At 41.1% G+C, this 12,030-nt stretch overlaps 1 protein-coding gene across 2 annotated transcripts in view; it reads right to left on the reverse strand.

The window, feature by feature from the left end:
• The window catches only part of FAM81A (family with sequence similarity 81 member A), an 86,184-nt gene that overhangs the window by 58,836 nt on the left and 15,318 nt on the right, over positions 1-12,030 (reverse strand). The window contains exons 2-3 of one of the 2 annotated variants that reach the window (XM_059699594.1): positions 10,570-10,639; positions 9,031-9,301 (exon numbers count right to left, since the gene is read on the reverse strand). In XM_059699594.1, the coding sequence (XP_059555577.1) occupies positions 9,031-9,301; positions 10,570-10,616 (318 nt within the window). In that variant the 5' untranslated portion in view covers positions 10,617-10,639. Of the gene's footprint in view, positions 1-9,030; positions 9,302-10,540; positions 10,640-12,030 lie in introns of both variants that reach the window. The other variant, XM_059699598.1, reaches the window with a different exon arrangement.

The following is a 12,030-nucleotide window of genomic DNA, read 5'->3' on the forward strand; positions in this document are numbered from 1 at the left end:
ATTTATTCACTTGATTCTTAGATTCACTTGTTGATAGATGCATATTTGTTGTTCATAATGTGTATCTTTACCTTTTTCTTCCTCTTCCTCTTCTTAAAGGATACCTTTCAGCATTTCATATAATCCTGGTTTGGTGGTGATGAACTCCTTTAGCTTTTCCTTATCTGTGAAGCTCTTTATCTGACCTTCAATTCTGAATGATAGCTTTGCTGGATAAAGTAATCTTGGTTGTAGGTTCTTGGTATTCATCACTTTGAATATTTCTTGCCACTCCCTTCTGGCCTGCAAAGTTTCTGTTGAGAAATCAGCTGACAGTCGTATGGGTATTCCCTTGTAGGTAACTGAGTTTCTTTCTCTTGCTGTTTTTAAGATTCTCTCTTTATCTTTTGCTCTTGGCATTTTAATTATGATGTGTCTTGGTGTGGTCCTCTTTGGATTCCTTTTGTTTGGGGTTCTCCCCGCTTCTTGGACCTGTAAGTCCATTTCTTTCACCAGGTGGGGGAAGTTTTCTGTCATTATTTCTTCAAATAGGTTTTCAATATCTTGCTCTCTCTCGTCTTCTGGCACCCCTATAATTCTGATGTTGGTACGCTTGAAGCTGTCCCAGAGGCTCCTTACACTATCCTCGCATTTTTGGATCCTTTTTTCATTTTGCTTTTCCCATTGGGTGTTTTTTGCTTCCTCGCATTTCAAATCATTGACTTGATTCTTGCGCTCCTCTGGTCTGCTGTTGGGAGTCTGTATAATATTCGTTATTTCAGTCCGTGTATGCTTAATTTCTAGTTGGTTCCCCAATATAAGATCGAGGGTCTTATTAGTTTTCGTGTAGATCTCATTAAGTTTATCGACAGCTTCTAAACAGTTCTTGAGAGACCTTAAAAGTGTGGTTCTGAACTCTATATCTTCCTTTGACAATTTTGTCCTGTTTCTTTGTCTCCGCATTTTGTTATGCTTCCTTGGTGCACCCCCTAGTGGTCTTCGTTCACAGTCTTATAGTTAAATCTTGATTGTTGTAGATAATTCCAGGGAGGGTTTGACCTCCAGGCCAAGTGGCTATGAGAATCAGCTGTGTCAGCAGTGAGAGAACTTCTGTCCTCTAGGGAGGTGCTAATCTAGCCTTTGCCTGAGGCTATCCGGCAAATGCCTCTGTGCAGGGCTTGGGCGGGGCGGGTCGCACAGGATCAACAGGGTGGGCCGGAGAGAGCAGTTATGTGGGCTCTCAGTCCTGTCCCCAGGGGCTCTGCCTCTCTGAGTCCCAGCACCCGCTGCAAAGCTCGGAGAGAAAGCTGCACTCGCTCTGACTGAAGCCAGACAGTCCCGCTTCTCCCGTTTGAGTCTGGGTCCCTAAAGACTCGCCCGGATCTGGTGCTCAGAGTCTGCGACTCCCTCCCAATTGAAAACAACAACCGCGCCCTCCGCCGCCAGCCCGCTCCGCGCACTCCGCACCTCAGAATTTGACTTCAGCACTACGCCTCCTCTGAGTGTCCATATGCGTTTCTCTTTCCTCCTAGTTGTAGGACTTCCACTCAGCCAGCGTTCCTGTGGTTCTAGGTGATGTCCCTTCCGTTTTTTGGTTTCACTTTTGAAGTAGTTGTTCAAAGCAGCATACTCCGGCGTTAACCTATGCCGCCATCTTGGTTCTCCAATATGACAATTTTGATGTTTCATCAAGCATCCTCATTTGGATTATGCTTGAGTAAACATACTCAGGCTTATAATATATATAAAACCACATAGTAAGTTTTTCATATCTACTAAGCCTCCAACTTCCTTCTGTTACTTTATAATGATGCATAGTTATTACCAGTCATAAAAGTAAATGCTCACAGGTGTAAAATTTTACCAGAGTTAGATTTTACTCAGTTTCCCTCTCTAGGATGGAAATAATCTTTTCAATTGCAAAACTGTACACTGCAAAAATTATATGTAAATGGGAAAGAGTGTAGTCTGCTAAGGCAAGAGCAATCATTACATAAAATGTGTTTCAGATGGAAAAACAGCAGATTTAAAATTATTTTAAAACTTGTTGCACTGTAAATTGCTTTAAAAAATCATCCTAAACACATTAATGAAAAACTGTGTTAACAACAAAATTTTTAAAAAAATAATTAGCAAAAGCCTAAATGATTGATGACTTTAGAATTCTAGGTATGTTTGCTAATGACTCAAATTATCTAAGCTGTGCAATGACCTCCCATTAAAATGATGATGAGGCAAGGAAAACTCAGTGAGATCTAAAGCTAGAATCACCTAGTTTCATGAAGAAATTCTTCCTGAAGGGGTAGAAATACATAGAAAGCAAAGACTGGCTGAAGAGCACTGCCCGTCCCATTTGGGAGTTGGCGACCAAAGATCGGGGTTCTGGAAGAGCTTCCAGAAGGGAACGCAGAAAAGCAGAAGGAGCATATTGTTAGGGTTTAGTAACCTGGGTTTAGTCTCAGCACTGACACTTACTGGCCTGGAGACCTCAGACAAGCCCCTTCATTTGCCGGGGCCTCTGATGCCTCACCGGAAAAGGAACACAGTTTGCACAGATGACCTCAGGTCTGTCTCTTCTAGTCCTTTTAACTCCCAGCAAATCTGCAACTGGCCTCACTCTGAATTGGGCCTGTATGCACTTAATAAGCATTCACGGCACAGACAGGGGCTGGGGGTTGGGCGAGGCGGGGGGGGGGGGGGGGGGGGGCATGTGGTAGGGGGTGGTGGCAGCAGGGGAGAGGTCAATGGGGGGGAAAGGAGACTTATGTAATACTTTAAACAATAAAGAATTTAAATTTAAATAAATATGTCAAAAAGTGCTAAAAAGAAAGAAAGCATTCATGGCATTTACATTGTGCTGGACAATGCAAAGGTGAGTCAGACAAGGTCCCTTTCATTTTAAAGAGCTCACGATCGATCAAGGGAAACAGACTCGTAAAAAAACCCCACAATGTCAGTCCTCTTCAGTAAGGGCTATGGCAACAGCGGCAAGTACACTAAGGGAAAGGAAGTGAGCAGGGGGCGCCTGGCAGGGAGAGCTTCCTAGAGGAAGCAACTATTAAACAGCATTGAGGGCTCAGCTGAAGCTAGATATTATATATTTAAAATAGTTCTCAATCAATGATTCTCTCTCATCATTGATGTTTCTCTCTCTCTCTCTCTCTCTCTCTCTCTCTCTCTCTCTCTCCCCCTCCCTCCCTCCCTCTCCCTTCCTCACTGAAATCAATAATAAAAAAATTTTTTGAAAAAAGATAAAATAGTTCTGACTGTTGGATTAGTACATTGTAGTTACCAAAAGGGTAATTATTCCCCAGTTCCGTAGTTGCAGCTAAAACACTATCACCTCTTACGCTGACAGAAAAAATCAAGTCCAGGCTTTTCTAAGGGCGGAAGGGTAGAGTCACACTCTGCTTTTACCTGAGGGCAGTAACGCAGGAATAGATTGGCTCCCATCTCTCATCTGTCTACCACCCACCTCAGCAAAGGGAACCCAGCTGAGTGCTCACAGGAAATGCTGGGCATGGAGAGAATGGGGAGGTCACACTTTTTTCTAAGGTGCAACATAGGGCATTTATATTTTTTAATGACACACTTCTTTGCCATTGGTTGAGGATGGGAACCTGAGAATCATTATTTATCCCTAATCACTTTGATTTTATCTATTTCCTTCTTTAGATCTGGGTGTGGAGAGCTATCGGCTCCCTAAACTATCTCTAACCCCTTTCAAAATTGAAATGTTTAATTGGGGTTCTTCAATTTTGTGAAGGGGCCAAATTAGGGTTGACAAGTGACTCCGCCTCTGAGACAACACTGCTTTAGCACCCAAATATAAAACTGGAAAGATCATCCTAAATACAGACACACACCTTCCAAAAACACGTAAATTATCTCTGCCAATTTTAAATGTTCTATGCCCCCTTGGATGTCATTAGAGTTCTTTGTTTCAGGCAACTGGACCTGACTTTGCCTAACTTTGGAGGAGGGGGAAATGGAATGCGTTGGAAGGATATAGGGGGAAAGTACACACAATCAACAGGGCAGCTGGGGATCTGGCTGAGAAAAAGACACAAAAGGCACCTCCTAGGGTCCAGGCAGCAAAAACCACTGGCCAGTATCCCGCACGCAGGCACAGCTGCTGCAGGGAAGATGCTCCGGCCCTTTCCAGTCTTGGATGGTTCTGCTCACGTTTCAAGTTCTAGGAAGTGAGCATCTCAATGTTCTGGTCTGAGTTAGGAACTCCAAGCCTCTTTGCCTAAACAGGTGGTAAGGCACGCTGAGTAACAGCCATCCAGTTTGTAATCAATGAAAGAAAAACACATCCCAAAAGGAAATCAAATTGCTGTGACCAAAAGAAATTGCAATGGATGCCACCAGTCTCGGAAGCAAGGAAGATCGGCTAGGTCCCCTTCATAGCCCTTTAAACATCATAAGAAGTAGAGACCAGAAGTTTTAGAATCCTAAAGACCAATGAACTTCAATTAAGGTATAATTCTGAGTGAATCTCAGTCCTTACTAAAGATACATGAGAATCTCAAAGAAGAGTGAAAATTGGTAACCATGTGGTAGACAAAGACCTCACTTAGGCATAAGCTAAGTGAAAATTTTCAAAAAGGGAAATTATGCAAACAGTAGCCATAAAAAAAGCTGGATAGCTATATTAATATCAAACAAAGTAGACTTTAAGAAATATTACTCTGTAAAAATAATCAATAAAACATATTTAAAAAATAAAATTCTGCAGCACACCATAAAATATATTAAAAAAAAAGAAATATTACTAAGACAAAGAGAGACATTTTATGATAAAATGGTGAATGTATCAGGAGGATATATACAACAAAAATGTAATGGAGGGTCAAAAGTAGGTTTACAGTTGTGAGCAGGCAAAACACAGAGTTTATTCTTGTATTATTTATTAACTAGAGGCCCGATGCACGAAAATTTGTGCAAAAGTAGGCCTTCCTTCCCCCAGCTGCCGGCATCAGCTTCCCTCTGGCACCCGGGACTCGGGCTTCCCTCCTCCGGCCACCAGCAGGCACCCAGGACCCAGGCTGGCTTCCCTCAAGCCACCAGCAGGCACACGGAATGTGGGCTGGCTTCCCTTGGGCTGCCCGCAGGCACCCAGGACCTGAGCTGGCTTCCCACCGGCCCTGGCTTCATCAGGAAGGACATCCAGAATGACGTCCAGAAGACGTCTGGTCTAATTAGCATATTACCCTTTTATTATTATAGATTATTGTATTATTTACTATGAACAACTGTTGGGCACCTAACAACAGAGGCCCAAAATATTGAGAGAATTGAAAAGAGAAATAGACAATTCAACAATGAGAGTTGGAGATTTTGATATTTGATAGAACAAGAATCTTAATAAATTTAAAGGTATTAAAAAATATACAAAGTATATTCTCTTTTAACATAGAATTAAATTACAGATCCACAACAAAAATAAACCCCAAATATTTGAAAATTAAACAACAGATTTCTAAATAACACATAAGGCAAAAACAAAATCCAAAGGAAAGTTTTAAAATATTTTTAAATTAATGAAAACAAAACAGCATACCAAAACTCATGGGGAGCAGCTAAAGCAAGGCTTAGAGCACACTTTCTAGCTTTAAACATCATTATCAGATAAAAAGATCTTGAACCAATTACCTAAGCTTCTACCTTAAGAAACTAGGGGGGAGGGGGGGGGAAGCAAACTTAATCAAAGCAAGCAGGAATAAAGGAAATAAGAGTTGTTGAAATCAATAGAGTAGAAAACAGAAAAGCAATAGAAAAAAAATAATAAAACCAAGAATTGGTCTTTAAAATGATCAGACTCAATATTATTTAGATGGCAATTTTCCCCAAATTGAATCTATACATTCAAAATCTCAGCAGGTTTTTCTATCGAAACTGACAAGCTGATCCTAAAATTTATATGAAAATGCAAAGGACTTAACATGGCCAAACAATATTGACAAGAAGAACAAAGTTGAAGGACTTACACTACCTGATTTCAAAAGTACTCTAAAGCTAGAAATTAAGGCAATGTGGTATTGGCATAGAAAAAATGGAACACAGAATTAAGCCCTTATATTTTACTAGAGGCCCAGTGCATGGATGCATGCACCCGTGGGGTCCCTCGGCCTGGCCTGCTGGGATCGGGCCAAAACAGGCTCTCCGACATCCCCCGAGGGATCACGGATTCCAAGAGGGAGCAGGCCAGGCTGAGGGACCCACTGGCGCACCATCGGGACTGGGGAGGGGCTGCAGGAGGGCTCCAGGGCGTGTCCGGCCCATCTCTCCCAGTCCCAATTGGTCGGACCCCAGCAGCGAGCTAACCTACCGGTAGGAGCATCTGCCCCTAGTGGTCAGTGCGTGTCATAGCGGCTGGCTAAATGGTCGAACAAACGGTTGGACACTTAGTGTACTAGGCTTTTATTATATAGGATGCTCACCTGGCTTTCAACGAAGGACAAACAGAAAAGTGATAGATTTTCCTGGGCTACCCATCTGTAAAAAAATTAACTTAGACCTTTACTCTAATTCATACATAAAAGTTAACTCACACTGGATCACTGAATGTAAAGAACTAAGACTAAAATTTTAGAAAATAAGAGAATATCTTCGTGACCTTGGGTTAAGCAGTTCTTAAGACTTAGAACTAAAAGTACAAACTATAAAAGAAAAAACTGTAAGTTGAAATTTATTAAAATCTAAAAATTTTGCACTTCAAAAACCACCATTAGAAAATGAAAATATAATCCACAGAATGGGAGAAAATATTTGCAAATCACATATCTGATAAGGGATTTGTATCTAGACTATATATGAAATTTTTACAATTCAATACAGTGGGGCCTTGACTTACAAGTGTCCCGACTAACGAGTTTTTCGAGATACGAGCCGATTTTTTGCTTTGAGTTGTGAGCTAAAATTCGGGTTACGAGCCAGCTTCAGATACCCCGCCGCTAGTTGGCGCAGCGAACGTCACAGTGATTTGACATAACAGTAATTTGAGTTACGAGCTCCGTCGCGGAACGAATTAAACTCATAAGTCAAGGCCCCACTGTAATAAGACAAATAATCCAATTTAAAAATGGGTTCTAACACACACTACAACATGGATGAAACCTGAACACATGCTACGTGAAATTAACCAGATACAAAAGGACAATACCATGTGATTCCATTTACATGACATACTAGAATAGGCAAATTCACAGAGACAGAAAGTAACTTAGAGGTTACCAGGGGCTGAGGGAAGAGTGGAATGGCAATTTATTGTTTAACGGGTACAGCGTTTCTAGTTGGGATGACCAAAATGTTTTGGAAATGGATAGTGGTGATGATTGCATACAACACAGTGAGCGTAACTAATGTCACTGAATTGTATACTGAAAATGGATACAATGGTAACTATCTTACCACAATAAAAAATTAACTTGTTAAAAATAGTCAGCAGACTTGAGCATACACTTCACCAAATAAAACACACAAATGACCAATAAGCATACGAGAAGGTGCTCAACGCCATTAGTCATTAGGAAAATTCAAATTAAAACTACCATCAAGTACCACTACACATGCCCTATAATGACTATAATTAAAAAGACAGATAATACCAAATGTTGGTGAGAATGTGGAAAAACTGGAAACCTCATGTATTATTGGTGAGTTGTAAAATGATATAGCCACTTGGCAAAATTGTTTGGCTGTGTTTTAAAAAGTTAAGCGAAAGCTTACTCTAAGACCTAGCGATTCCATTTCTAGTAATTTACCCAAGAGAAATGAAAACATATGCCCACACAAAGACTTGGACTCAAGTGTTCACAGCAGCTTTATTCATAATAGCTAAAAATTGGAAACAATCCAAATGTCCATCAAATAATGAAGGGACAAACAGAATGTGGTATATCCATACAATAGGATACCACTCAGACATAAAAAGAACATTCTAGAACATGGCTGAATCTCACAGAGATTATGCTAAGTGAAAGAAACCAGATGCAGACCACTTCATAAGATTCCATTTACGTAGAAAGTCTGGAAAAGACAAAGTGTATAGAGACAGAAAGCAGATTGGTATTCACCTGGGGCTAGGTTAGAGGTAAGAATTGATTGCAAATAGACTTATATAAATTTTGGGGTGTGATTTTATAAATTTACTAAAAATCATTGAGTTGTACACTTATAATGGGTGAATCTTTGTGGCTTTTAAATTATACCTCAATAGGGCTGTTAAATATATACATACATACATACATACATACAAATCTGACACACACAAAAATGAGGCTTAATTTCCTAAGTATAATTAAGACACCAGCTCTATGACTTGAAACAAAGGTTTTCCTTAATCTAGTCAATATACTTTTTATTCATATAGTTAAAAATTACATGTGAAGGATATTAATATCGTTCAGCGATGGAACCCGGGCCCTAAATGATCCTAAGGTTTCTGAACTAAATTATGTGATCCTGTGGTTGAATAAATAGCGGTAAATTTACAAACTCTAAAAATAAACAACATTGGCCTTTTATTGGGCTCACTGCAGAGAAAAATAAAACAATAAAAGAGGAGTCAGAGAAGCAATTCAAATCTCTAGGTTGTTTGAGTAATAAACTATATTATATATAATCATCATGACCTAGAAATATTTAATCAGAAGAGCAAAGGCTGACCTAGTAATTGGTTTAATAGCTGTCTTCAGGGATATGAAGAATTTGTACAGGGAAACTATTTAACTAGTTTTGCTCTCCATTGAGAGCAAAAAAAAAAACCCCAAAAAAACCACCCGAAAAGTGATTTAATAATCAGCGAAGTAAATTTAGATTAAACAAAAATAACACTGGCAGTAACTGCTCTCAAATACTGGAATAAATTTAACGAGGATATTTGTTCAAGCTGTTTCCTGGGCGATCCGTCAGAACAGACAGGACAGGACGGACAGCGTTGGTCTGAAGGCAGTCCTGCCTGGCAGGGGCACTGGACTTGCCCACCTCCGGCGGTGGAACGAGTCTGTGGAGAGGAACAGAGCCCGCCTGACGCACACACCTTACCTCGATGTCCCGATTCAGTTGCTTCACGATGGCAGTTATGTTTCTGATGTGCTCCTCCAGGAAAAGCCTGGCCAAGCGGTCGCCTCCCCCTTTGTTTTGCATTTTCTGCAAACTGTTGACGATGTCGTCCTTAATTCGGAAGGCGTGCTCCACGAGGGCGGCGGTTGTTTTCTCGTGGCACAGGATCCTGTCTTCCAGCTGCTCCATGAGGTTCACAGAGTAGGGTGCCATGCTCAGGGACTGGCTGTGTCGGGGCATGGTTCTGACGCGTCTGCGGGAAGGAGCCACGTTACTGGGGTTGTTAATCAGGGAAGAGGTCACGGTTAAAGCCAGATTCAAGACTTCCCAGAGAAGAAAATGCAACCTGTCTGTCCCTACAAGCTCAGGGAAGGGGGGTGGGGGGGTGGTAAGCAGGGTTTCTGCCCCAAAGGCTTTCCTTCGTGAGCCAGGCAGCATCTTTAAACAATCGTACCCAGCGACTCAAGTGTGCTGGTAGCAGGTTCCACGACCTCCAAAACCAAGAGGCTGGCGGAACTGGGCACACTGACATGTCTTCCCAGTATAAGCCGTTATCAAGACCAAGCTTACTGCCCTGGCCAGTGTGGCTCAGCTGGTTGGGCATCATTCCCGTGCACCAAAAGGTTACGGTTCAAATCCTAGTCAGGATACATGCCCGGGTTGCGGGCTCAGTCCCTGATAGGGGGATGTGCAGGAGGCAGTCAATTGATGTTTCTCTCTCCCTTTCCCTCTCATTTCCCCTCTCCCTAAAAATCAATTTTAAAAAATCTTTTTAAAAAATCAAGCTTATTAATAAAATCTCCTGACATGCCCACCTCCTTCCTCCCCGTAACGCAGTGGTTACAAACCCAAATGCCTACAAGGGTCAGGCAGGTAACATAAATGAGTGAAGCACACCGTACGATGCAATAGGGAGGCGCGGGGGGGGGGGCGCGCTTTGGAGGACTGGAAAGGGCATTCCTCAACTAAAAGGAGCCACAATTCTGCTCCACCCTGAGTGACCATCTGGGAATGCCAGGTCCACTTTTCCAGATCATCTGATATTCAAGAGGAGCCAGAAGATCCAGCCTTGTATGAGAAATAACCCAACTCTTAAGTGATAACAACTAATTTAAAAAGTATTTAAGGTGACGTAGCAGATCAAACCATGTATTTCCATGAGCCAATATTGGCCTATGGACACCCGATTTGCAACTTCTGATTTAAAGGGCTCACAGAGACCTCAGTCCCCCAAGTCTCCAGAATTATATGTTACTGTTGACCAGAAGTGCACCCGTACTGCAGGGCTACTGTGAAGTCTGCACCTCTCATGGTCACGGAGTGGCCTAAAGGATCCGACAAACTGCGAGCTGGAGAGGCTACACAACATACTGCTCTTGCCCTTGAACAAAATCCTTCTTGGATAATGTAACGGCTATAATACAGTCTCGTTCACAAAGGCCATCACACCCACTAGCAGCCTCTATGGGATTGGTGAAAAGAAAAAGTATACCTTAGATGCATGTTTTCCATATATTATACCTTTCCTTGGTGACAAGAGAAGGAAATACAGTGCTCCGTTGGGCCATTTTTCTTTTTTAATAATTCACATCTGTTGAAAAAACAAGCATTAAATTATTTAACAGTTTATACCTAGAACTTAAAATGATCTCTAAAGCGTATTATTAAGTTGCTAAGTGGACCATAAATTATGCTGACACACTGACCAATTATATTATGAAAGACCTTATGACTTAATAATATGTGTGCAATAAACAGAAAAGGTTTCCAAATAAGGAGAAAAGAATCCAGCAAAGTCAAATGTTCCTGAAATTAATATCACTAAGCCTGGTGAGACAGACTAACAAGAACTGTTCAATGTAGTTTCCTGAAGTTTCTTCATCCCATATCTGTATTTCAAGCTTCAGAAATCACTTTTATAGAAACAAGACAGCTTCTGTACCTGGCTTATTCAAGCCTGTACTTCTCCCTAGAAATTACAGAAAGCTTCCTTAGTAAATTTGATCTCAGCAAACTTAGTAAATTATACAGCAAAATAAAAGCACTTGTTTCTAAATGAATCTTAAGTGAAACAATTTATGAGCAGTGGGATCTGATTTGAGGAAATCTGTCGATCCACTAAGAGAATGAGGATAATGTTCTTCATCAAAACTCTGTTGTAAGATATAATCATTCATATTACATCTTGCATATAAGGAACATTTGATCATCACAACGCATTAGAAATCTGAGCAAAACTGGAGGGTTTTAAAAATATTTCATTACTTAGGTTTCTCAAAACTGTTATTAATTGGCTTAAAACAATGAATGCCTACTAACCATGATCTGATTCAGTAATGAGTTCTCATTAGATGCTCGATTCAGAAAGCATTTCTGATTGAAACCATTGTTTTGGCATCATCTCCCCAGTATGTTATTTTTAGTTTTGCAATGTGAACATTTCACTTTCCTAGATACAGAACTTCAAGTTTAAATAAATTACATTAAAGAAAAAAAGAGATTCATGCTAAACAAGCTATGATGCCAAAGAAGTTCTTCAGTAAAGATAAGTAATTCTGCCCTGCCCATGTGGCTCAGTTGGTTGAGCAACATCCCATGCACCAAGAGGGTGCTGGTTCAATTCCTGGTCAGGGCACATGCCGGGGTTGCGGGCTCCATCCCCAGTAAGGGGCATGCAGGAGGCAGCCAATCGATGTTTCTCTCTCTCATCAATGTTTCTCTCTCTTTCTCCCTTCCTCTCTCTTTAAAATTAATAAAAAATAGCCCTGACCAGTTTGGCTCAGTGGATAGAGCGTCGGCCTGCATACTGAAGGGTCCCAGGTTCGATTCCGGTCAAGGGCATATACCTTGGTTTGCAGGCACATCACCAGTGGGGGTTGTGCAGGAGGCAGCTGATCAATGTTTCTCACTCTCTATCCCTCTCCCTTTCTCTCTGTAAAAAAAAATCAATAAAATATATTTTAAAAATTAATAAAAAATATT

This window comes from Myotis daubentonii, chromosome 1, assembly GCF_963259705.1.
Source record: "Myotis daubentonii chromosome 1, mMyoDau2.1, whole genome shotgun sequence".
NCBI classification, from domain to species: Eukaryota; Metazoa; Chordata; class Mammalia; order Chiroptera; family Vespertilionidae; genus Myotis; species Myotis daubentonii.